Source organism: Callorhinus ursinus, unplaced genomic scaffold (assembly GCF_003265705.2).
Source record: "Callorhinus ursinus isolate GAN/ISIS: 27379988/994484 unplaced genomic scaffold, GSC_fseal_2.0 scaffold9, whole genome shotgun sequence".
Classification (NCBI taxonomy): domain Eukaryota; kingdom Metazoa; phylum Chordata; class Mammalia; order Carnivora; family Otariidae; genus Callorhinus; species Callorhinus ursinus.
In genome coordinates, this window is record NW_027397071.1 from 7,952,546 (window position 1) to 7,979,231 (window position 26,686).

The following is a 26,686-nucleotide window of genomic DNA, read 5'->3' on the forward strand; positions in this document are numbered from 1 at the left end:
AGACTTGAATAAGACACCTCACCAAAGAAAATATGCAAGTTTTCACACAAACATATGAAAAGATGCTCCACCTCATGTTATCAGGGAAATGCAAGTTAAAACAACGAGATACTACTACCCATCTAGTAGAATGGCCAAAATCCCAAACACTGACACCACCAAATGCTGGCGAGGATGTAGAGCAACAGGAAATCTCATGCATTGCTGGTGGGAATGCAAAATAGTATAGCCACTTTGGAAGACATTTGGTAGTTCCTGATGAAACAAAACATAATCTTACCATATGATCTAGTAATCACACACATTCGTAGTTACCCAAATGAGTTTAAAAACAAAACAAAACAAAACAAAACACTTCATATCTATACAAAAACCTGCACATGGATTTTTATAGCAGCTTTTTTCATAATTGCCAAAACTTGGAAGCAACCAAGATGACTTACGTAGCTGAATGGATAATAAACTATGGTATATCCAGACCGTGGAATGTTATTCAGCACTAAAAATAAATGAACTATTAAGCCATGAAAAGACATGGAGGAACCTAAAATGCATATTACTAAGTGAAAGAAGCCAATCTGAAGAAGGCAAAACTGGAAAAAGCAAACAAAACAAAACCAAAAAACCCACTGGGTTGCCAGAAGTTGAAGGGGAGGGTGGGGTTAATAGGTAGAGCACAGAGAATTTTTAGGACAGTGAAACCATTTTGTTTGATACTATAATGGTAGATACATGTCAGTACACATTTGTCAAAACCCATAGAATGTACAACACCAGGAGTGAACCCTAATGTAAAGTATGGACTTCGATGATGATGTGTGAGTATAATAGTTTCTTTGATTATAACAAGTGTACCACTCTGTGCAGGTTGTTGATAGTGGTGGAGGCTGTGTATATGGGGCAGAGGATATATGGAAACGTTCTGTACTTGCTGCTCAATTTTGCTGTGAACTTAAAATTGCTCTAAGAAATAAAATCTATTAAAAAAAATTCTAACAAATACTCAATCCAAAAGAAGGCATAAAAAAAGGAAAAAGGAAACCCCAAAGAAATGGAATAAATAAAGACCAAATAGCAAGAAAGTAGGTTTAAATCCAACCATATCGATAATTACATTAAATGCTAATTAAAAGGCAGAGATGGTCAGATTATATAAAAAAGCAAGAATCAACTATATGTTGTTTCCAAAGAAATCCACTTTAAATATAAACACATAAATAGGTTAAAAGTAACAGGATGGAAAATAATACACCACAGTACCAATAATTAAAAGAAAGCTGGAGAGGCCCTGTTAATATCAAAGTCAATTTCAGAGCAAAGAATATTATTAAGGATAAAAAGCATTATTTCATAGTGATAAAAGGGTCAATTCATCAAGAGGACACAGTAACTCTAAACAGTGAGAGTTTAATAGAGTGTAACAATAAAGCTTCAAAATAAATGAAACAAAAACTGATCGAACTATAAGAGGAAACAGACAATTATAGTTGGAATTTTAACACCCCTCACTCAATAATTATTGGAACGAGTAGACAGAATTTAGCAAGTCTATGGAAAAACTGAAAAACAACCATCAATTAACTGGGCCTAATTATTATTCATAGAACTATCCACTCAGCAACAGAATACATATTCTTTACATGTACACATAGAACATTTACCAATAAACCACGAAATAAGTCCCAAGAAACTCAAAAGGATATAAATTATACAAATGGTTCTCTAGCCACGTGGAATTAAATTAGAAATAAATAATATAAAGATCTTAGGAAAGTCCCCAAATATTTAGAAATTAACACACTTCTAAATAATCCGTAAGTCACAGAAGAAAACAAAAGATAAATTAGAAAGTATTTTGGAATAAAAATATAACATCAAAATTTGTGGACACAGATAAAGCTGTGATTAGAGGGAAATTTATAGCACTAAACATTTCTACTAGAAAGGTTAAATCAATGGCCTCAGCTTCTACCTTAAGAAAATAGAAAAAGAAAAGTAAATTAAGCCCAAAGCAAGCATAAGAAAGAAAATAATAAACAGCAGAAATCAATGAAATATAAAACAGAAAAATGATAGAGAAAAACCAGTGAACCAAATGCTGGTTCTCTGAAAATATCAATAAAATTGACAAACCTTAACAAAAAAGAAGACAAAGTTACCAAGGGGGGACATTACTGCAGCTCCCATACAGATTAAATGGATAATAAGTGGGGCGCCTGGGTGACTCAGTTGTTAAGCGTCTGCCTTCGGCTCAGGTCATGATCCCAGGGTCCTAGGATCGAGCCCTGCATCAGGCTCCCCGCTCTGCGGGAAACCTGCTTCTCCCTCTCCCACTCCCCCTGCTTGTGTTCCCTCTCTTGCTGTGTCTCTCTCTGCCAAATAAATAAATAAAATCTTTAAAAAAATAAATAAATGGATAATAGGTGGATATTATTTATAACTTTGCTAATAAGTTCAATAATTTAGAAGGCACAGAAGGAAATATTTTGAAAGGCACAGACTATCAAAGCTAAATGAATTGAATTTCTTTTTAAAAAAAAATCTTCCCGTAAAGAAAACTCTGGGGCCAGACAGCTTTACTAGTGAATTGTATCAAACATTTAAGGATGAAATATCAATACTACCAAAACTCTTCTAGAAAATGAAAATACTTCCCAATTCAGTCTGTGAAACCAGTATTGCTTTCATACTGAAATCAGACAGACACTACAGGAAAAGAAAACTGTGGACCAATATCCATCATGAAATAAATGCAAGAAAAAAAAATCCTTAAAATTCTTAGCAAATTAAATCTAACAAGACATAAAAAGGATAACACATATGTCCAAGTGGGATTTACCCTAGAAATAGGAGGTTGGTTTGCCATTCAAAACCCAACCTATAATTCATATATTAACAGACTAAAAAACATAAAAACCATATCATTACATCAATCTGCAAAATCATATGTAAACTCTGAACACTGAAAACTACAAAACCTTCCTGGATAAAATATTAAAAGGCCTAATAAAACGGAGAGAGAGATTGTGTTCATAGATTGTTAAGATTCTGTGTTATTGAGAAGACAATTCACTCCCAAACTGATCTATCAATTTAACGCAATACCAATCAGATTCCCAGAAGGCTTTTTTGAAGAAATTGAAAAGCTGATTTTAAAATGTATATGAAAATCCAACAGGCCCAGAATAGCCAAAACAACTTTGAAAAAGAACAAAGTTAGAGTTCCAACATTACTTGATTTCCAGACTGACTATAAAACCACAACAGTCAGGGGCACCTGGGTGGCTCAGTTGGTTAAGCGTGTGCCTTCGGCTCGGGTCATGATCCCGGGGTCCTGGGATCGAGCACCGCATCAGGCTCCCTGCTCAGCGGGGAGCCTGCTTCTCCCTCTTGCTTGTGCTCTCTCTCTCTCCCTGTCTCTCTCTCTCTCAAGTAAATAAATCTTAAAAACAAAACAAACAAAAAACCCCACAACGATCACGATGCTGTGGTATTGGTGTAAAGACAAGCGAATAGATTGTTGCAACAGAATATAGAGTCCAGAAATAGACCCACACGTAAGGGTCAATTGATTTCAAGAAAGATGCCAAGGAAACTGAATGGGGAAAGGACAATCTTGTTACCAAATGGTGCCAGAACAAATAGCTAGCTAGCTATATGAAAGAAAATGAACTTCAATCCTTACCTCATGCCATATACAAAAATTAACTTGAAATGGTTCATAAACTTGAATATCAGGCTAAAACTATAAAATTTCTAGGACAGGAGAAGGATCTAGTGGTCTTAAGCTTGGCTCAAAAATTTCTTAAACATGACACAAACCCCACAAACTATACAAGCAAAAATAAGTAAATTGGATATCTAAGCAAGAAAAAAATGATCAATATTAAATCCTTTGCCTTTCAAAAGGTGCTATTAAAACAATGAAAAGGCTAGCCCCAAATTGGGAGACAGTATTTGCAGAATGTATATCTGACAAAGGACTTGTAACAAAATATATAAGGGACGCCCACAACTCCTTAGGAAGATGAATATCCCAATTAAAAAATGGACAAAGATTTAACAGTCACTTCACCAAAGAAGATGTACAAATGTCAAACATGAAAAGATGCTCAAGCTCATTGGTCATTAGGAATATGAAAATTAAAGTAATGAGCTATGACTACATAGCTGCAGAATCTTTGAAAATTAATGCAACTGTCCATTCCAAGCATTGGCAAGGTGTCTATTTAGAGGAACTGGAACTTTCACTCATTACTGGTGGAAATGTAAAATGGTGCAATCATTTTATGATTTGTTTTGGCAGTTTCTGAAGAAGCTAAATATATATCTACCATATGATTCAGTCATTCCATAACCAGGTATTTACCCAAGAAAACATATTGCCCACATAAAGACTTGTGTGTGAATGCTTATGGCACTTTTAAATGTAGTAGTCCCAAACCGGAAACAATCTGGATGCCCATCAATAGGGGAATGCATAAGCAATTTGTGACAGATTCGTGAGTGGAATTCTACTCAGCAGTAACAGTGAACAAACTATCAATGCATGCAACTACGTGGATGAATGTCAACTTAAGCAGCCTGATTGAAAGGAGCCAGATAAAAAAAGAGTGTGCACTTACTGTACGACCCCTTTTCTACACTATTCTAGAAAGTACAAACTATAATGACAGAAGGCAAATCAGTAGTTAGTGGATAGAAGGGGGGTAAGAGATTACAAAAAGTATGAGGGAAGTTTGGGGGGCAGAGATAAATTCTTTTTTTTAAACAATATGTTTTTTTAGGGGGGATTTAATTATTTATTTTTAAGTAATATCTATGCCCAAAGTGGTGCCCAAACTTATGACCCTGAGATGCTCTACTGACTGAGCCAGCCAGGCACCCTGGATATGTTATTTTGATTGTGGTGATAGTTTCACACATGTATACATATGTGAAAATTCATCGAATTGTGCACTTTAAATGTGTGAGGTTTACTGCATGTTAATTATATACTTTAACTTTTTTTTTTTTTTTTAAGATTTTATTTATTTATTTGAGAGAGAGAGAATGAGAGACAGAGAGCACGAGAGGGAAGAGGGTCAGAGGGAGAAGCAGACTCCCTGCTGAGCAGGGAGCCCGATGTGGGACTCGATCCCGGGACTCCAGGATCATGACCTGAGCCGAAGGCAGTCGCTTAACCGACTGAGCCACCCAGGCGCCCCCAATTATATACTTTAAAAGGGTGTAAAACAAAAGGAATTAATTTTAGAGTGCTACCCACCATACACTGAAACCTATACCTGAAACAAAATTAGTCTTGCCATGCACAACATCATCTGAAATGTCCATTTCATTTCGTTCCATTCAATTGAAAATATGCTCTGATCACGATCTACTAAGTTGATTTCATAATTCACTACTAGGTTGATACCTGTAGCTTGAAAAACATTGTTTTAAGATCTGTTTGAAAAGTGCATGGCTTGAGCCCAAGACAGTCCCTTAGTTATAATTGACAAGCTCTTCTGGGTAAGTTCTCATGTCTTTTTTTATTTTTTAAGATTTATTTATGTATTTGAGAGTGGGTGGGGAGGAGCAGAAGCAGAGGGAGAGAGTCTTAAGCAGACTCCACGCTGAGCATGGAGCCCGACACGGGGCTCCATCCCACGACCCCGAGATCAGCCGAAATCAAGAGTCGGCTGCTTCACCACCTGAGCCACCTGAGCCACCCAGACACCCCAGTTCCTGTATCTTTATCACCAACGATCCTCCTCTTCTGTTAAGGTGGTGACAAATTAGAATTTTTTTTTTTTAAGATTTTATTTATTCATTAGAGATACAGAGAGAGAAAGCATGAGCAGGGAGAGAGGCAGAGGGAGAAGCAGGCTCCTCACTGAGCCAGGAGCCCGATGTGGGGCTTGATCCCATGACCCTGGGATCATGACCTGAGCTGAAGGCAGACGCTTAACCATCTGAGCCACCCAGGCGCCCCGACAAATTAGAATCTTAAAGTAGAAGTCCTAAGCTTTTAAATTCCGCACCGGAGACTGAGATCAATTCTTACCCTTTTGCCACCATCTTCCTACCGACTTGTTGGGAGATGGTTGATTTTAGGATCTCATGCTGAAAATTCTTCTGTGATGGCTCTAGTCAGGAGGAACACTATGGGGGGCTCCCGGGGGACAGGGAGGGGCAGCCGCTGACCACACAGTTACTGTGGTCGCCGAGGCTTCTGGATCTCGCTAGCATGGGGAGCAGCTGCTGCTGGCTATCATTTCCCTCATAAAGGAAAGCAAGCAGGCCCTGGCACTGAACCTACTCTTCGTGATGGCTTATTTAGTTCCCTGAAGAACTTACTTTTGGTTCTTGTGTTGCCTGTGCATGAAGGAGGCCACATGGAAAGTGGCTCCTGTTTCCTAACACACAGCACACTGACAGTGGTAAGTAACCGTGTCCGTGCACAGCAGGGTCCAGCAAAGAGGAGGGAAAAGCTAGAGAAGAGAACTGATGGAAGAAACCTAAGTGTGGGGTGGTTTCATCTCTGCTGTGAATTAGTGTTCCTGCATGCAACTTTGTACTGATGTAGGTGGCTGTCTGTCTTCAATGACACATCTTTCTGTGTCCCAGGAAGTGGTGTCATTTGCAAATTCAGTGCATTTATGTCAAGATTTTAACAAATGAATTTGGAACCAAAAGGAGATGAAACTCAGGCAGAAGTTGGAGTTGTGATTCTGGCCCCTGCAATTTTTCTGGATGGTAGCCCAAGATAAGCAACTGAAAGAGCTTCCCTTATGTCCCAAGACCTCAGCCTTCCCATGGTTCCAGAAGAACCGACTGGTACAGTGGATGCCCAAGCCAAGGAGCGTGGCCCACTTAGGGGACACAGGACGGTAAAGGAGAGCTTGAATTCCTAGGCTCAGCAGAGTGGCCTGGGTTTCAGGTGATTTAGCTCCAAAAATCTAAGATCTGTATTCTGCTCAGCGAAGTAGCAGCTCGAGGCTATAAGTTCAGAATCTGAACATTCTTTGCGGGGTTGGGGGGGGAGGCAGGGAGTCAGAGTATATTGACGCTGTTGCTTCTGGGCAAATAGATTTCGGTGTCCAGTTCACACCTTCCTTATTTAGAACCAGGGGAGGGCATGATACAGTGACAAATACTTGGTCTTGGTATCAGGCAGACGTTGGTTCAGATCATGTCTCTGCTGCCTGCCATCCTTGGACCTTGAGAAAATCATGTAACCTCTCTGAACTTCAGAGTTCTTGTTTAGAGCAGGAGTTCTCAACCAGGAGGGATTTTGCTCCCTTCCCCTCACCCCTCCCTGGGAACATCTGGTGATATCTGGAGACATTTATGATCGTCACGACTTGGGGGTGAGAGGTGCTACTGGCATTTAGTGGGAAAGGCCAAGGATGCTTCTAAACATCCTACAATGCAGAGATAGCGCCCCCACAGCAAAGAATTATCTGGTCCAAAATGTCAATAGAGCTGAGGTCGAGAAATCTTAGTTTAGCGATAATGTATGCAAAATGTCTGGCATAAACCAGGTAGGTGCTGAGTCAGCGGTAGCTATCATTCAGTGTGGTTGATGGAAAACCAGATTCTAGAGAAGCAAGGATCATGCAAGTCTGTCTGAGGTTCAGGAAAAGTCCCCAGTAGTGCTACCCAAGGCCCACTGAACAGTGACTGCAGGTATAGCAAAGAGGTTCAGCCTGCCTGTGTCTGAATCCTGGCTCTACCATTTACTGCCTCTATAATCTTGGGCAATTCACTTGGCCACAATCTATAAAATGGGGGTAATAATGATACCGGCCTCACGAAGGTCGGGTCTGTCTCGCATAGCAACAGCTCATCCAATATTTGCTATTGTCCCGAGGGGAATAAATATGGAGCCAGGGCTGAGTGGAGCCCTGATTTAATAAGAAACTGAATTTTTGGATAGGAAGTATGGAGCGGAACACAAACCAAACATAAATGGGTAATTGACACAGTGGTAGAAAGTTCATCAAGCTTGCTAAGGACCCACAGCTGCTGCTGGGCAAGGTGCCAGATGTTTGTAAATATCATCTCATTGACTCCCCTTGACAACTCTTTGAGAAATGGCTTCTATTAACCTATTTCGGTCTTCTTTCACAAACATGGAAACAGGTTCTAAGCAAATAAAATAGCTTGCCCAGACTCTCACAGCCTTCGGGCTAGAGCTGGGGTTCTGAATCTAGGTATGACTCCAGCCTGTGTTTTTGTGGGCTGAAATTCAGAAATGCTCAACGTGGGGCCGGTTCCAGGATATACAACATTCAACCAGCTGGGATTCGCCATGGTTAGGACAGGAAGACAAACGGAAAGCCCAGCCTCTATTTCTAGGCAGCCTAAGAAGGGGGATGTGGATGGTTAGGGTACTCAGTGTTGGTACTTTCTGCCAGGAGGAGATATTTTCTAGAGGATTCCTGGGATGCCCCTCCCCTCACTAAGTGTTTCATGAGGCTAGTGCTGTGTGCGTGTGTGTGCGTGTTTGTGTGCAGCAAGATGAGACCACAATAGCCTGGGACTGAGGAGCCAGCAGCACCAGAAGAAGGTTCCTGGTAGAAGCTGTGCCCCTTCCTCTAAACAAACAGCTCTGTTTACATAGAGGTGGAAATAGTGCCTAAAAGTAGCCCAGAGGCCTGAATATATCCCCAAACCGGCAGTGTGAAGGGGTCACACACCCAGGAGCTCAGGGCTAAGGCTGTGAAGTAGGTGTTATTTCTTGGGTCTCTGGCTTTGCTGGGGGTCCCCTTCCCTCCATGTGGGGCTGGAAGGCATCGCACCTGCTTGCACCCAGAAAGCCATCGGGGCAGACCTCCCTAGCCACTTGCCGAACTCTGGGCCCCGCTTATCCAGCGGATGCTGAGCAGGAGCGAGTCACAGGCCCCAAGGCCTCAGCATCATCCTCTGCCCTGTGTGCTCTGCAGGGGGCTGTGCTCATCCCCCTGGGCAGAAACGCTCTCCCAAGTTCACTAACCTGGTTGTTTAAATATAGGAGAGGAAACAGATGCTGGCTGACCGGAAGTCTCTGCGGAGACAGGGTTTGGCGGTGGCTTGCTAAATCTGATAAGGACATGGGGTGTGCTCCCAGATGGGCCTCTGCCAATTCACTTTTGGGCCTTTCTGAGGCTGCCCTGAGCCACCACCATCAGAACCTGGCTCCTCCCCAAGCTCCTCCTCATGGCTGACACGGAGGAGGGTTATTTTTAAACCGAGCTTTGTGATTTCCTCTTGGCCCTCCCCTTTGCTTTCCTCCCTCAGAGGCCCTGAGAGCAGCTTCCTGCCCAGGCCCACTGGAACCCCGGTGATGGTGATGCGTGCAGGGTCCTGGGAGGGGAGGGCTGGCTGTGCAGGGCAGGGACACGCCCGGGGGCAGAGGAGTATAGTGGGGGCAGGGGGGGTGCCACTGCAGGACGGACTGTCACAGGACTCCCGGCTTAAGGTAGGGGGTGCACCCAGAGCAGTCACCCAGCAGGGGTCACGTGGAACCTGCCCTTCTAGGACTCCCCAGGGCCATGTAGATGGGTACAAATGCCCTGAACCTGGGCATCACCCTGCTGATCCCACTAGGGGTGGCCCTTCCTGGGCCGGGCTGTGCTGACCAGAGCAGTGCACCCTTGCAGTCTGCGGGGATTACCCCTCCTGTGCCTCCTGGCTTGCAGAGTTCCAGGGGAGCGTGTCTGGCTGGCTGTACCACCAGCATCCTCAGATTGTGTCGTGGATGAATCATACTGACAGTCCCAGCCCCAGCACCCCCGCCGTAGTGGAGGGGAGCTTTGCTGCTGGCATGGGGGACTTCTGGGGGCCGCCTGGGGGACACATCCCCACACAGAGGCCCCCGAGCTCCGTGGCTGTTGCCCCTGGCTTCCTCGAGCTTCCAGACCCACGGCTGGGCAGCTCAGGTGGCAGCCACGGAGCCCAGCAGCAGCAGCCCTGAGAATGGGCCCATTGCCTCTGGTGCAAGCCACAGTTCCTCCCGGGGAGCACCTTCCTTGTCGTCTGCTAGGAGGAGACTGACAGCACCCCCACTCCCACCAGGGAACACACAGCCCCTGCCCTCTCCCTACCTCTTGGGTTGGCCCTGCAGCCAGGACCCAAAAACACCACTCAGCTGGTGACTCCTTCCTCCATCAAAGAAGCAGGGCCGAGGACAGGCATGTAACAGTTTGGGAAACTGAAGATTCCTCTCCCAGACACAGAGGAACCTAGGCTCAGTCCTTACCGGGGGCGGGGGGAACTCCTGATTCTGCAGCCCCTGTGAAATCAGGTGGGAAGAGCCAGGCTACGTCCCCCGGGCCAGTCTCCACGTGATGCTCAGAAAGGCCTTTCCAGGTTAGAGTCTGGGTCAAGAACTAGGCCTTCACTCTGGAGATTCCCTCTACAGGGGACGCGTGGACCCGGGGGCCACCTCTCTGTCAAATTCACAATTCTAGATGCTCAACCTCTGTCAGTCATCCATGGAGAGTGGCAAAACCCCCACCAGGGTGGCCGGGGGACGGAATGGGCTGCTGAGGCAGGAGCAGGCTCCCCCGTTCGAGAGCAGGGCCCGGGCCAGCTCCTTATCCTTTCGAAATGTCAGCTTTCCCTACTTGCCCCAAGCAGCTGTGATGGAAACGATAGGCTCTATGACATGACCACCTCAAGGATGGAGGGAGAGCCCGGGACAGAGCCCTTAGCATGGTGCCGGGCCCACGGCTGGCCGCGGGAGGGCTCGTCACCATGCCTGCGCCACTGCTTGGGCCGGCCCCCAGCCTGGCTCCTGGCATACAGTAGGCAATGGACACTTGTTATTTTTCCCCTTCCTTTCTCAACAACTTGACTCGAAGGGAGGTGACACGGTAGAGAGCGTGTGTGCGTGCGTGTGTGCGTGCACGCCCTCCCACACTACACACACACTCGCAGTGAGTGGTGGCGGTGCCAGGTACTACCATAATTTTTTTATTTTTTATTTTTTTAAGATTGATTTATTTGAGAGAGAGAGGGTGGATGCGCGCGCATGAGAGTGGGGGGAGGGGCAGAGGGAGGGAGAATCTCAAGCCCACCCCACTGAGCTCGTAGCCAGACGTGGGGCTCGAGCTCACCACCCTGAGATCATGATCTGAGCCCTAACTAAGAGTCGGACGCTCAACGGACTGAGCCACCCAGGCGCCCCTCTGTGCCAGATCTGAGTTTAGACGTTGCTTCTAACTCACTCTATCTCTTCCCTCTGAGGGCCTTTGCTGTCACCTGTGAAACGGGGAGTTGGGCCCACCACTTTGTAAGATCCACTTCCGCTCGCACATAGAATTCCACGTGTAAAATGGTATGCACAAAAGGGCACGCACACGTGCTCTTCACTGGGTCATAACAGAGCGGAGTTAATCTCCTGCAAGGAAAAGCGAGGAGGAGCCAGGAGGCCGGCAGCAGTCCTCGGGCCTGACCCCAGGGCCCCGCCACCTGTTTGCCCTGCTCGGATGCGACTGTGCCCTCTGCCCTCCTCCCTGGAGTTTGCGCATCTTCCTCCCACAGCCTCTCCCGCTGCCTCCCCGCGGCCCTGCCCCAGCTGGTGGCTGCCCTTGCCTCCCTGCAGATGTTTCCAGTTTCTAGATTGCGTGGAGTTCACGGTGGTCATTTGTTCCATTTGCTCAGAAACAACAGCCAGCATTATTGGCAGGAAACGGGGAGGGTGCCAAGTGCAGGATAACACAAAAAGCCCTAGTCATGGGCCCCGGGCAGGGTGGGGGCTGGGGGAGGGAAGGAGCGCTGGCTGGATTGTCTCGCAGTGACCCAGAGTCCTGTTGTCCTGGCTGAAGTCGTGGTCACTGAAGCAAGGCCCAGCTCTCCTCTGAGAAGGACCAGCGCGGGCCAGCTGACTCATCTTGGAGGGACGAGAACAGAAAGAGATGCTATCTTGGAGGCTGGGAGCAACTGCAGGCTGGCTCCACAGCCTGGCCCCGAGGCGGAACCTTGACCAAGAAGCAATTCTATTTCTTCGTTCCTTCGAAATCAGGAAAAGATTGCAGGGTTAATGAAAGATTAGATGATGTTTGGCATTTAAGGTCGAGAGCAAATACAAATAAATGTAATGCAAATTAGATCATGGGCCTCCCGTGGCCCCGGATGTTTGCCATGCAGCTGTTTTGGCAGGAGTTGGCTGTGTATTCAGCAACCCTCACACCGTGCGAAGGAGGGGGGCCCCTTCATAGTGGGCGAAGAGTGCCGGGTGATCTGCCAGGCCCTCCAGAATGAATGGCACGCGAGACATGGACACTATGGCTATTGTTCAGGATAATCTGGCTCTTGAGACACCCCCGCCCCCCACGCACTGGAAGAGCTTCACCAGCAGGAGACTGGGGGCCCAAGTGGCTTCTAGGGGCCAGTGAGCTGGCAGGCCGCCCTTCCCCGTCCCCTGCGGACTCATGGGTGGCACTTGGTGAGCCCACCGAGCAGGCCTGTGGATGCTTTCCTGGACGAGCAGGTGCTCGTCCAGGACAAACCAGTCAGAATGGGGCCAACAAGGCCCTTCCTGGCAAGCTCAAAGATGTGAAAGGGAGGCATTATCGCCCCCCCGCAAAGTCTCCTTTGGACACTTCCCAAGGAAGTGGAATTCTGAAGCCAGGAGCACATCGGGGTAGATTGGAACAGAAAAGAGCCCCTTGGGTGAGAGACTGAGAGGCAGCACTGGAGAAAACAGGATCTGGGGGCACGTCTTTAATAGATTCCTAGCAAGCCTGTATCTCGCGGTTTGGGGAGGGGTGGTAGGTGTGGCATGATTTTCCTTTAATTCAGTATTTATGAGGCACCTCCTGAGTGGAGCACTGGGCCTGGAGCTGGAGGCACCCTGCCGGTGAAGCACGCTCCCCCACCAGGGCCCTGACAAACCATGCAGGGGGTGCGAGCCTGCACCACGCACCAGCCTCCGTGACACCGGCTGTGCCTAGAGTCACCTCACTGGGGCTTCACTCAGGTATCTTTGTCATTGATCAAAGGGGCAACGAAGACACGGAGAATAAAAAATTTGTCCAACATCTTCCACCTAGAAACAATTTAAAACAAGAAAGACGGGTTTGTTTTGAAGCCCTGGCTGGACCTAATGGCGACTTCTCCCCTGAAGCACGTGGGTCAGAGTGCAGGGGAGCAGGCCTCCCCAGGCACGAAGAGGTGTCTGGCCGCGGCTGAACCCACTATTCACGCATGAGCGAGGACCGACGGGCAGACTGTCAGGGGTCAGGCGCGGCAACCGTGGGCTTGGTTCGAGGGGTCCCAGGCTGTTCAGAGAGATGCGGACCGGGTGACCAAAGAGCCTGCAAAATAGAACAGGGAGAGTGCCCCTCCAACAGGAGACTCAGAGAATCAGCCCTGATGAAACACAGGAACTCCTAACCATTTCTGCTAGGGAAGAAACCTGGCCGCTTCTCCAGGTCTGACCTTGAACTAGCCACTCTGGGCATCGGTTTCCTCCGGTGCTCCATCCCTCCCCAAATCCTGTGTCCTGGAACACGCCCCCCCGCCCTGGAGCACAGTGACCTGGGGCAAGACCCCGGACTTTGTGAGTCCCGTGCCATCGTGTGTCAGACTGAACTGGCCAGCCAGGGCCAGAGGTGGTTCGAGGGGTCCGGCAGATAGAGTGGTGAAGAGTAAGTCGTGGATAAACTGGCTCTGACTGTGAAGTGGAAATGAGCAGAGTAAGACGATGGCCAGTACGTGTGTGAGTGAGTGAGTGAGTGTGCGTGTGTGTGCGTGTGGAAGGGGGCATGCTTTAGATACATCACAGAGATGAATGCCATGGGCTGTCACATGTACAAATGCGGAAACCACGAAATGTGATGGAACCATCAGACAGTCTCTCCGAGGGTCCCTTTCCCGAGGCCCTAACTGGTCACTGTCTGAACTGGTTTGAGATTGAAGTTAGAGGCAAAAAACCATTTTTGCTGAGCAAGAGGTCTCCCTGGGTGCCTCCTAATTCCTGGTTGGATGTTGAGAGGTGTGGTCAGGGCTCTCGCGGGGCGAGGAGCCGCCAGGCCCTGAGAACACCACTTCATGCACCAGTGAGAATTTATTGCGGATCCCCTTTGTGCTGGCTCCTATTTTAGGCTCTTGGGACTTTGGGGACAAAGAGAGTGGGCGGGAGATCTAAAGATGAATCAGGCATAATTTCTTACGGAGTTTACTTAAGGACTTTACTAGCTCCTGGGAGAAGCGGTCACGTCAATAAATACCTACAAACGGTGTGGTAAGTCCTCAAGGGGAGGAACGTGTCAGCTGACGTGGGTGGGCAGAGGAGGAAGCTATTAACTCAGTCTGCTAGTGACTTCAAGCCTTTGTGGAAGTAGGCAGGGTGTACGTAAATAAAAATAAAGTCTACCTGGGGGAATAATAATATTATGTCCTATACAGCACCATTCCTAGGGGGGTGTTTATGACGTGGTAGTGTGTGCTCGACAGTGGTTCTCCAAACCGTGTCCGGAAAGCTCTCCTCGGAGAGCTCAGTTAACCCCAGGGGGCATTTTCTGTCTCATCAATTTTTTTTTTCTTTTGCCCAAAGTGATCATCCAAAATACAATTGTGGGGACACCTGGGTGGCTCAGTCGGTTAAGCATCTGCCTTCGGCTCAGGTCATGATCCCAGGGTCCTGGGATCGAGCCCCACATCAGGCTCTCTGCTCAGCGGGGAGCCTGCTTCTCCCTCTGCCTCTGTCCCCCCCCCCCGCCCCGTGCTCTCTCTCTCTTGCCTTCTCTCTCTCTCAAATAAACAAATCTTAAAAAAAAGATAAGACTGTGGACCACTTGTTGAGGAAAAGAACCTCACCCCAAAGTCAGGAGCGACTGACAAGAATCTTTGTATAACAGCCTGGAATAATCACCTTGCAGATCTGCCTTCGGAATAAATGCTCGTGCTCCTTCTCAGGTTACTTGTACGTATTTATTATACCTTGCCTACTTCCAAAAAGGATGGGAGGTCGCTCCCAGTAAAAGAACAGGGCATGATGGAGTCGCTCACACCCCGGGAGCCCAGGGATGACATGGAGCCTAAAGATGCCCTGGAAAGCCTACGTAAAGCGTGGCCACTGGGACAGAACCCCAGCTCCAAGCCTCTTCGCTGCCCTGGCAAAGCTGGATTACACAAAGCCTCCCACTAAGCAGTGACACAAGGCAGGCTGGTTTATTAAGAAAAACAACCTCATCGCTAGCCCTAAACTCCTCAGTGAAATTTATCCCAAGAAACTTTCTATAAGGAACATGGCAACAGATCGTTCTCCTCAGTCGTGATGAAATGCTGAGACGTACTTCCTATGACAGTTTTCTATATTTACCTTTAATAAAAAGCAGAGAGGATCAGGTTATCTGGGAAGGCATTTCGCATACAGTCTGCTGCTGTCTGATCACAGACGAGATGAAGGAACGCACAGAGAATGCAGGGCTGAGCTGGCTGCCCGCCACGGGCCCCAAACCACCACCATCTCAGCTGCCCTGGGGAACAGACAACTGACAAGATAACGCACTGCCCCCCATAGCTCGCCCCCACCCATGACACAAGACTCACCCAGTAGGGCCCTGAAGAGTGTCTGCCTCCAATGACAAACTGGGTTTTGGCATAATTGCTATGCAACTGTTCTCATGGGGTGCACTGGGACGAGCCGGGGCTTTGAAGCCAGGCTAGGCTTGGGTCTGGGCCCCAGCTGTGTCATTTACTGGCTGTGTTGCCGAGAGTAAGTCACTCATTTGTCACCACGCCTGTTTCCTCATCTGTGGAATAGATCTGACAATACCTACCTACGAGGTGGTTGGTGCTCTCTCAAAGGCAGCTGTCGGAGGGGAAGACACACACGGCAGCAGAAGAGAGAGGTTACAAATCTCCCGCCACGCTCCCAGTTCATTACGGAGTGTCATCACGTGGGTTAGGTAGAAGGTTGAAAAAATGGGGTAGGGGGCAGGATATGGCCCCGCTGTAAACATTTAGGATCAGCGGTTGTCCTGTCCAGAGTTTGTTTGTTCCTGCACCTTCTGGGGTTTAAATAAAGGCTGTGCGGGTCGACTCCAGGATCTACAGTGGGCTCCGGAGGCCTGCCCCGCTTTGGGATTTGGGGAGACACCTGACCAGCCTGGGTGATTAGAGGCCTGGCGCTGAGTTGTGAAGACATGCAAGGTGTTCTGAGAAATCACGGGCTCTGAAAGGCAGGAGGCTGGCCAGCACAGGCCAGCAAGACTGCCCACGGAAGGGAGAGGACTGGGCAGAGCTTGGCAGGTGCCGAGGGAGGCACCAGGGCCGTGGGGCAGCTAAATACCCCAGTGGGACCTCACGTGGCAAACCCTCTTCCGGTCTTCTCTGTCCTCCCCTGAAGAGAGGAGGCCAGTGGCGGGCTCCCCTCCCCACATTGCCTCTGGCCTTGAGCAGGCCCCTCCAACCTCTGGGCCTCAGTTTCTTCTGCTGTGAGCCGAGATGAATAATACGGGCCTCGCGGGGTGGTTTGGTTAATTGAGTGAACTGGAGCGTGTGAGCGGCTTCACACACTCTAAAGAAAAACGCAGATACTGTTTTTATTGGAATACTCACAAGTCTGAAAGTAGGAGCAGCTTCTCAACCTTCCTGAGTGAAGAGGACTGACTTTAAGCACTGCCCAGAAATATGCCATGGGATCGGCTTGAACTTGGGCAGCTGGCAACCTGTCCTTATCTCCCTTGCCCTCAGTTCTCAATTTCTTCACGTTCTGCCCATCTGAGGTCGCTGGCTAAACAGTGCTGGAAGGGGGTGCCACCAAGGGCTCCCGGCTTCTCGTTTTTTTTTCCTCCGCCTGCGTCCTGAGCAGCTGTGGGAATGTGCTGCCACCTGGTGGTCGCTGCTGAGCACAGCGCCCCAGCAGAGGCTCCGGAATAAGCCTTTCAGGCTCTTGAAGCTGGCGCCGGGAAGCCTCTACCCGGCTAAGACTCTTGTAGCTTGAACCATCTCCTTGCTTCCTGGGTGCCTACAACCTGGAAAAAGTTTAGAGTTAACCGAACCCTTCTCTGGACTCTCCATTAGGGCCTGGAGGCCTTCTAACCCGTGTGGTGTCAGTGGGCGTCTGGCGGGTAGGGCGTTTAACCAAGGAGTTCCCCTTTGCTGAGCAGGATTTCCTGTGGCTCCCAGTGAAGGAACCTTGAACTCTCCCTTCCCCCCTTGCACTGGTTCTGAGTGAGTCTCCTGAACTCAGACTTTGGCCTCAGGAGTCCCTGGCTCCTTGGCCAAACCCATGTGGCTTGAGTCGCCGAGTCACCGGGGCCCTAGTAGGAAGCCCCCTGGGGACAGTGGCTCCAGATCAGCCCCTGGAAGAAGGCTTCTGGAGGGCCCAGCTTCCTCCTTGGGGGCTGACCGAGAGCAGGGAAAGGAAGGGCGCCGGGAGAGGACACTGTCTTGGCAGTCTCGTTCTTTCTAAGCCTCTGCTGCTGCCTAGCAAGCATGAAGCTCTGTAAACATATAATAAGGTTTTGGGGAAGTGGTGATGGGGCCCAGAGGAACTGAACAAGCTGATTTTGTGAACTGCACAGGCAGTGGTGGAGGCAGTCCGAGCCAGCCCCAGGCAGAAGCCACCACCTCCCGCCTGCCCGACATCCTGTCTCAGCAGCTGCCTGGTCCCGTTCTAAGTCTCCAAAGGTTCCCGCGCCCCCGGGGGTCCTGCCCACATAACATCTTGCGGCCGGTGCAGGGTGGTTGCTGGAGGTTTTCGGGCTTGTCTGAGAAGCTGCAAAGGAGCAGCTGAATGGCTCTCTGGCCAGCCTGTCACGACATCAAGCAGAACCCCAAGGGAGTTCTGTGGCTGAGCTGTGGCTGAGCTGTGCCCAGGTGTGTCCAGCCAGGGTTTGGGATAGGTGAGGCCTTCTCCCCGCAGGACTCCAGATGCTTTTCCTGTGGTTCAGCTTGACGGATCCTCCCTGGTCCTTGCCTCCTCTGTGGATTTCAGGTTCTTTTAGTAAAACTGAAACAGACACAACCCTTCTTTTAGATGGGGAAATTCCCTGAGCCCTGTCTCCCTTATAATTTATTTTATTATTAAAAAAATAGTTTTAGCACTCTGGTCCAGTGAAAGATTTTCTTTCTGTCCCAGAGCTCCCCTTGGGGCACCGCCAAGTGGCCTACTGGTTTCTCCACCTCTTTGTAATTCAGAGCAGGTGCCACACCTACACGGTACTTGTGCTCTCTTCCACGGTCCTGGTCACCACTTCCTTTTCCAGGTGGGGGGTTAGGACGTCCAATTGATAATATGGCAACATCAAGTCCAGGGACGGCTTGTAATTGTGAAAGCTGCCCATGGTTGTTCACTTGCCCGTTCATTTACTGAAGCCAGGAGCCTGGGATTGAATGCGGGCTCTGCCACTTCCTAGCTGTACCACTTGGGGCAAATTACGCCACCTCTCTGAGCCTTAGTTTGCTCCGCAGTGATTATAGTATCTATTTCATCATAGAACGTTGAATAAGACCGTGAAAGTAAAATGCTCAGCACTCTAGATGGTATAAAGGAACGTACTTAACAGGTCCCAGCTGTTAACACCCAGTGGTATTCTATACCCAGTGCCAAGCTGATGCCCTCTGGGTCACTGAGGTGCTTTCCTATTCATTCATTTAGCAAAAATATATTTGAGCACCGCCATCTGCCAGGCATTGTGGTGGGGCTAGAAATGGAAAGTGGAGGTCCCTACGTTTCGGGAGCTTGTGAGATAACAAGGGAGGGGGGCTTATACACCCAGCATGGGGAGGGGATGTCTGGGAAGTTCTCTTCGGGGTCCTGTTTGAGAACAGTCTTGAAGGAAAAGCGCTTGTGTTTTAGGTGGGCACAGGGAGAAGGGCTTTCTGAGCCTGGTGCACAGGGGAAAGGAAGCGAAAGCATAATGGTGCTTGCAGTTTCAGGGAGGAGGGGGAGATCCAGGCACCAGGAGGCTGCAGAAGCTGGGAGACCCCCACTTCGAACGGTCTCATATGCCATTCCAGGGAGGCTGGACTTGATCCTGAGGGCTACGCGGAGGCCGTGAGGGCACTTGCATTGGGAATGGTTTCCGGGGGGCTGAGGTGGTCTCTCTGTGAGAGATGAGGGAAGTTACCCAAGAGCAGCTGTGGCATGTGTGTCTGGGGGGTGGCGGGTGGGTAAGCAAGATGACCATATGCCCTGGCCTCTCTGTCCCCTTTTCCAGGCTGTCTTCTGGTGCTCCATCTGGAGGGAAAAGTTGGCTCAGGGCCCACTCCCAGGCCAAAATGCTAAGTAACTGTGGAAACCTCTCTCCTCACCCCTCCAATCACTTCCCTGAGCAGGGATGGGCTCGGGCCTGCCTTGTTCACGGAGAGGAAATTTCCAGAGAATTCCCGGGTGGGAAGAGGTGAGTAGGTCCGGTGTCCCAAGTGTGGCCCTTGCCTCTTCTTTTCCCCCTGGATGATTCTCCCACATGCTGTCCTGCACCCACCACACTGTTCTTGTCACTGGTGCTGGGTCACAAAGCCCTCTCCTTGGTGTCTCTAACCCAGCCCAGATGGGCTGGTTCCAAAAGGACTCCCCTGTGTCCTAAAGGAGGACAAAAGGGGTAAGAATCTGCAAGCACCCCAGTCAGGTTTCTAGCTCCAGCTGTCCGGTTGTTGCCCAATGCCTCGGTCCACTTCCTGTGGCTGGATCCACGGCTCAGGCTCTTTCCTGGCCTCAGCCACCTTACCTCTCGCCCAGCTTCTGTCCCATAACCACACAGAGGCCCCCATCTCTCTCTTGAAGTGCGGGAACTGCCCGTCGTCTGACCAGCTCTCAAATGCAGAGCAAGGCTGTGAGGCAGACCTGGGGGGCAGGTAGCCCTCCCCTAGCCCTTCCTAGGGGCAGCCAAGCCCCTAAGGAAACCGCTCCATTGCTGTCCATTCGCCCTAACCGGGCAACACGACTCGTCCCTACACCAGACAGTCTCTCTCTCACATAAGGCTGTTTGGGTGCTACCTGGTGGCAAGGCGCTGGCGGGGAGGGTACATTTTTTTTTTTTTTACAGTGGGTCACCAAGATTCAACCGTTGCTTTAGGGTGACTTCTTTTGGTAGCCCGCAGCCTCCTAGAAATGGCTCTCTGTGACTTCCTTCTCCAAAGCAGAGATAAAGAAAGCAGCTGTAGTAGAAACTTTATGAGAAGCCACGCTAAAGGCTGACAAAACTTCTCAAGCTCCCAGGGCGCAGGGATGTGGGCATAGGTAACACTGGAAAACGCTGGGGTGGCGGAGAGGCAGTTGGGGAGCACTGCCCCTTCATATCTTGGGAGGGCGTGGTTTCACCCAGGAAGAAGTGGCAAGTATAGAATGCATGAGCAAGGGATTCAGCTTGGGCCAACTGGGGATGAGGGTCGGGGAGCAGAGGGTGACGTAGAAGTGGCAGCCCGAGGCATCTCACCAGGGCCCTGGCGAGGATGTGAACAGCACTGTTGATAGCGCTGAATTTTAGTTTTGGCTGTACATAGGTTGGTGTTTAAGGCAAATATTATAAACCCTTCAATCCACGGTGCGGGCTCAGGTCCACCCACCCCTTCCTCTAAATCACCCCTTTGGGCAGGACTGAGACGCATCTGAACTCCATGGACCTTAAATCACAATTGCTTGTAAGCGTCTGGTTTCCAGAAGTTGCAGGCTAGGTGAGCAACTTCCAGGAAAGCAGTGTGGTTCCTCTTTCCCTGCGGGCGGGGCGGGAGGGTATGCCATGTGATGATGTGCACCTGTGGCCCTTTCCCTCCTTTCTGCCGGGCCGGTCATCCTGTTGTTCCTCAAGGAGGTTTGTCACTGGCTGGTTGCTGGGGCGAGGGCATGTGAGACCTCCGGTGGGTGTGCGGGGCCGACGAGGGGAAATGTCGAGTCAGCAGATGTGCTTATGGGAGGTGCTGTGTTTTTTGCCCTTCTAAGCAGGGCATCTTAGCTTGTTCCTTTGGCAAAGGATCTCTGAGGCAAAAGCTGGGTCCTAGCCATGCCTGGCCAGGAGTCAACTCATGCCACTCAATTCTCAGGGCTTGCTGCTTTGCACTGTATTAGTCTGTTCAGGCTACTGTAACAGACTACCAAAGACTGGGTGGCTTATAAGTCACAGAAATTCTCAGTTCTGGAGGCTGGGAAGCCCGTGATCAAGGTGCCAGCAGATTTGGAGTCTGGCGAGAGCCAGCTCCTTGGTTCATGAATGGCAGAAGGGGTGAAGGAGCTCTGTGGGGTGTCTCTTATTAGACACTAATCCCATGCCTGGTGGCTCCATGCTCATGACCCAGGCATCTCCCAAAGACCCCACCTCTTAATACCGTCACTTTGAGGCTCAGATCTCAATCTATAAATTTTTTTTGGTGGTGGGGGGGGGAGGACACAAACATTCAATCTGTAGCATGCGCTAAGAAACCATAAATTCTGGCTAAGGCTGCCACCAAAATCTAGTTCTTGTTCCCCTGTGGCTCCCATTTGCCTCCTTGTCATGGGATCTTTCTGCTAAGGTAGCAGAAAGCCAGAACATTTGAGTCCGTGCTCTTACTGCTTTCCCACGCAGCGCTACACTCCCATCCAGTCCCCGAGTGAATGCATTCTGAGCCTTCTCCATGCCCCTCACACCCTTCCCTTGCTCTTTCTATCTTCTTGCTGAGCGTTCTGGTCTATGCTTCCTCTTGACCCATCTCACTTCCTGAAACACCCCTGAAGAGGGTTGCTTATCTGGATGGAGCTCGAGTGGCCCTCTGGGGGCAGGAGGCAGAGGCCTTGAGCGTGTCCGTCTGCGGAACTAAGAGAAGCGACACTTTCAGATTCAACCCACATAGAACTGTCCTTCACGCTTCTGGGAGCCCAGGGATGTGTGGCCCGCAAAGGGGCGGAAAGTGATTGCCCCTGGATGGGCTCTCTCTAAGAAAAGCCGGGGTCTCCAAGGGAGTGTCCCACCAGAGAAGAGAAGAAATGAGCGAGTCGTGAATTTTAGACTGTTGCTGCTGCAACTGGACCTCTAGCGAGATGCCTGGCAAGAGCTAGGCTCCCTGGGCCACGCAGATCCTGTCAGCACGCTTGGGGAGAGCAAGATGGCTGTCAATAGCACTGCCCTATTGTTGGCCAAGGTTACCTACATCACCGTGGAGATTGTCATCGGGCTCTGTGCCATCGTGGGCAACGTGCTGGTCATCTGGGTGGTCAAGCTGAACCCCAGCCTGCAGACCACCACCTTCTATTTCATTGTCTCCCTGGCCCTGGCTGACATCGCCGTTGGGGTGCTCGTCATGCCTTTGGCCATTGTCATCAGCCTGGGCATCACCATCCACTTTTATAACTGCCTTTTCATGACCTGCCTGCTGCTGATCTTCACTCATGCTTCCATCATGTCCCTGCTGGCCATTGCTGTGGACCGATACCTGCGAGTCAAACTCACAGTCAGGTAAAAGGGGGCAGAGTGGGGCAGTGAAGGAGGTGCCTGGGACATGGGGCTTCTTCCCTGAAAACACATCCAGTCTGGCCTGTGATCTTGAAAGAGGGCACTAAGTTTCTTTGCACCATTTGGTGTGTGAGGGATTTAACAATGCTGAGCTGGGACTGGGGAAGAGCTAAAGAGGACGAAAGCTTGATGCATCTTTATTTACTATTTTTTTTATTAGCATCTCTAGCTTGATGCATCTTTAATTAGTAAAAAATGTTCTTGAGTTTTAGAAATGATAAGAGACCTACTAGATAACATAAGGAGCAGACAGAGAAGAATAGGAGGAGATAAATAAATGGACGGTTCTGTTATTTGCAGATGTAGGTTATTTTAAAGTTATTTTAACTTTGCTTCCTCTTCCAAGTTGAGGAGGGGACCAAAAAAAGTTCTCCATTGCCGAAAGTAGTAGCAACCTTTCATGTGATGGGACCAGAACAGAACAGACCGTCAAGTGGAGACATCTCATTCCCCAGGTGTCCTGAATGGCAATCGGCTTGCTCTCCTCCTCTCTGGTCTTGGGGAAGAGGCATGGGGAGGGAGCTGCAAACAAGCTTTTGATACTAAAAAGCCCAGGCTCAAAGGCCAGATCTTGAGATCTGAGCTGGGGCAAGTGACTTCTGCTGCTTCGGTTCCTCATCTTTCCACAGCAGTTAAGATACTCTGAACTCGGACTCACTTGTTTCCATTTTACCTCTGCCACTTCTAGCTTGTCCGGGTTACCTGCCTCTGTTTCTTTTTTTCTTTTTTTCTTTTTTTTTCACCTATAAAGTGGGGACAGTCATTGCCACTTCCTCGTAAAATTACATGGGTCACACATATCAGGCTCTTAGAAAAATGCCTGCGTGCGGTCTATGCTCACTCAGTGGTCGCTGTAACTACTGTTATCCTCCCTCACCCAGTCACCGGGAAGGGAATGGAGATTGTCGTAAAACTAGCTTCAGTTTGTTGTGAGATGTAACTGAGATACAGTCTCCCGAGGACACAGTCACTACGTAACAAAAGCAGTGTCCTTCTTGTAGTCTGTGTGGATGTTGTCAGGAAGGACGGTGGAAGGAGGAATGGTGCCTCTCGTCGGACGAGTCGTTTGAGGTCCTGGAAACACTTCAGCATGACCTCCACGCCTCCCTACAGCCCTGTGACTCGAACACCAAGTGTGGCCGCCAGAGCAAATAGAGAAGCAGGGGCGGGCACCGGTGGAGGGTGGGGTGGGAGAGGCAGAGTCGAACTCATGGCCTTCAGCCCCGCAGCCGAACAAAACAAGATCATCTCGGGTAGGCAATCGCAAGAGACATAGAAAACTCTTACCTTCCACGAATCAAAGAATTCTCGGGCTGGAAATGGAGCTGTGAGAGTGGCAACATATGTCTAACCCATTCTACATCATATTTCTTTTAAAAAGTCCCCCAGAGAAGTTTGCTAGAATGCCCGCTCTCTCCATCCCCATCGCCCCCGCTCCTTCCTTTAGCAATTCCTAAATGAACTCATCCATTCTCTTCCATTCAAACAGATACAGGAGGATCACCACTCAAAGAAGAATATGGTTGGCCCTGGGCCTTTGCTGGCTGGTGTCGTTCCTGGTGGGACTGACGCCCATGTTTGGCTGGAACATGAAACTGACCTCAGAGTACCACAGAAATGTCACCTTCCTTTCCTGCCAGTTCCGTTCTGTCATGAGGATGGACTACATGGTCTACTTCAGCTTCTTCACTTGGATTTTAATCCCCCTGATTGTCATGTGCGCCATCTATCTTGACATATTCTACATCATCCGGAACAAACTGAATCAGAAATTTTCGAGCTCCAAAGAAACGGGTGCATTTTACGGACGGGAGTTCAAGACGGCCAAGTCTCTGTTTCTGGTTCTCTTCCTGTTTGCTTTGTCCTGGCTGCCTTTGTCCATCATCAACTGTATCACCTACTTTCATGGTGAGGTGTCACAAATTTTTCTGTACTTGGGCATTCTGCTCTCCCATGCTAACTCCATGATGAACCCTATTGTCTATGCTTATAAAATAAAGAAGTTCAGGGAGACCTATCTTTTCATCCTCAAAACCTGTATGGTCTGCCAGTCCTCTGATTCCTTGGACCCAAGCATGGATCAGACTTCTGAGTAGTTGTCTGGGAAAGATGACACTTCACCCCACTGACCTTCGGATTCAGCATCAGTAAACACTTGAGGACTTGTCCACCTGATCCAGGGGCTTTCATGTCCTTAATTTCTTCTACTGAGGTGGGGAACATTTGACTGGCTGCCTCCACTTGTACCTCCCCTAAAGCCCCTTCCTATAATCTAATTGTTTTCTTGTCTTTCTTCTCTGATTCAATGTTCTGGTTGCCTGACTCGAGGAGAATGTCCTACTATTACTATTGCCTGTGTTCCTCCTCCCCAAACAGGAGGAGGAGTCAGTCTGAAGGATGCCTCATTGACTTAACTGATGCAAGGTCCCAATCCCGCTGGACATGGGTATGGTGGTGACTCAGTTCCACTCCGCGTGGAACCACACCGGCACACGCCGGGGAGATAGCAGGAACAGAGTGTCACAAAGGGGAACTGAAACTGCTGAGTTCACCTGTAACTGTATTTGAGTAAATAAAAGATGACCGCTAACTGTTGTGTAGCTCTTTCTGAGGGTCAGTGTCACTTGGGGCTCACAGGCCCAGCTGGCTGCTCTTGGCACTCAAACTACTTGCCACTGGGAACCACGCCATGTTCACCTGTTTGAACTCTGGGGCCCTCACCCCTTGCCCTATAATACCCTGCTCCTTTATCCTGGGCTAATCGGAGCATTTGCCAACTTGATGAGCCGTTCGTCAATTGTTAGAGAAGGATCAAAAGAGGCAGAAAAGAGACACAGGATAGCTATTATTTGTGGAGTGCTTTCTATGTGCTAAGCACTTTCCATACATGAGCTCTTCGGATCCTGACAATCTCCGAGGTAGGTGCCACCATTATCGTTCCGTCCATTATGCAGAAGGAAAACAGAGGCACAGAGAGGTTAAGTAACTTGTCTATAGTCACACAGTTAATAAGTAGTGTAAAGCCAGGATTTAAACTCAGCCCTGCCTTTTGGGAGAACCCAAGCTCCTCACCACCTATCCTCAGACACAAAGAGGGACTTGTAACTTCTCCAAAGTTCAAACTCTCAAGTTCACCTAATGGACAATTAGCAGATGCATGGATAAACACAATGGTTTGTATGCTGGGAGGACTGCTGGATTTTTGGAGACGGGGGGGTTTGCCTTAGGTACTATCACTGATGTCTCATTAATCCTGACACCAGGTGGGGACAGAGTCCCAGTCATCTCCTTCTCACGTTGTGTGTGGCTCTGGAGATACAAGAGGCCATCTCTGGTTTGGTCTCTCCAAATTTGCAGCTGTGGACTCTCCCTAAACAATGAGTCTATGAGCCTGATGAGAGCAGCAAGATGGGGCTTTCAATTACACCACTTCAAAGAGAATAAGTGTACTTAAGATTTTTTTTTTTAATTAATTCTTAGCCGGTTCTGAAAGTTTATCCTGACGGCAACCTTAGGCCAGAGCCCGATAACCATATTTACCTAGTTAACATTTCATCTCAGTAAAGGTCCTCACTTCTCGAGAATCCCCGTCACCCCAGGAAGAATGAACACTGTCTGGAAAGTTTGAAGACTACATCTACTTGGCTACTAATGCCAAACTGAGCGGGTTGCCGACCCACCCACTTCCCTGCGCCGCTCACAATCGTATCTTAAAGGCGAATGGCTCGGACCTGCCCCCACTGTCCCTGGAAGTGTGGGAGGTTGCCTTCATCTGGTCAGTCTTCCCTTCAACATTTGGGGATCTTTCTTCTCTAAAATTCCCAGCGCTGCCCCCCAAACCACATTTTTTTTTCCCTTCATGGCATCCCCTTGTTTGATTTGGGGCTTTCCCCCCACCCATGAATTAATTTTTTGTGCTTTGTTCAAATGCCCCTCGGGACGATGCCCTGGGTTTTACTGTGGGGCTTCTGGTGACCCTGGTGCATGCTTCTGCCCAGAAGCTACCTTTGCCCAGTTGGACCCTTGAGGGAAGTGCTAGTTAGTTTTCTGTCCCAAACAGAGGCATTTCTTAGTTTTCAAACAATCTCTAGTAGTTGTTGTATCAACACTTAGCACCTGCTCTTTGGGGAAACTTGCGTTAAAGGGACCAATTCTCAAAACAAAGCAGCAGTCTGTCCGGTGTCATTTGGTGTCATAAGAGGAGCTGTAGTCTCTCAGTCTCAGAAAAAAAACTTTTTTTCCCCTCTCTTCTCCTTTTCTCTTCATCTTTCCCCTTC

The 26,686-nt window shown here is 49.1% G+C and overlaps 1 protein-coding gene across 9 annotated transcripts in view; it reads left to right on the forward strand.

The window, feature by feature from the left end:
- ADORA3 (adenosine A3 receptor) overlaps positions 1-26,686 on the forward strand; it is a 75,810-nt gene that overhangs the window by 41,003 nt on the left and 8,121 nt on the right. For 6 of the 9 annotated variants that reach the window (XM_073896152.1, XM_073896153.1, XM_073896151.1 and 3 more), the window contains exon 3: positions 23,899-24,999. The exons of 1 other annotated variant lie outside the window; for it this stretch is intronic. In XM_073896152.1, coding sequence (XP_073752253.1) covers positions 23,984-24,505 — 522 coding nt within the window. In that variant the 5' untranslated portion in view covers positions 23,899-23,983 and the 3' untranslated portion in view covers positions 24,506-24,999. Of the gene's footprint in view, positions 1-20,686; positions 22,353-23,898; positions 25,000-26,686 lie in introns of those variants that run through there. 2 more of the 9 variants (XM_025872410.2, XM_025872412.2) reach the window with 2 other exon arrangements.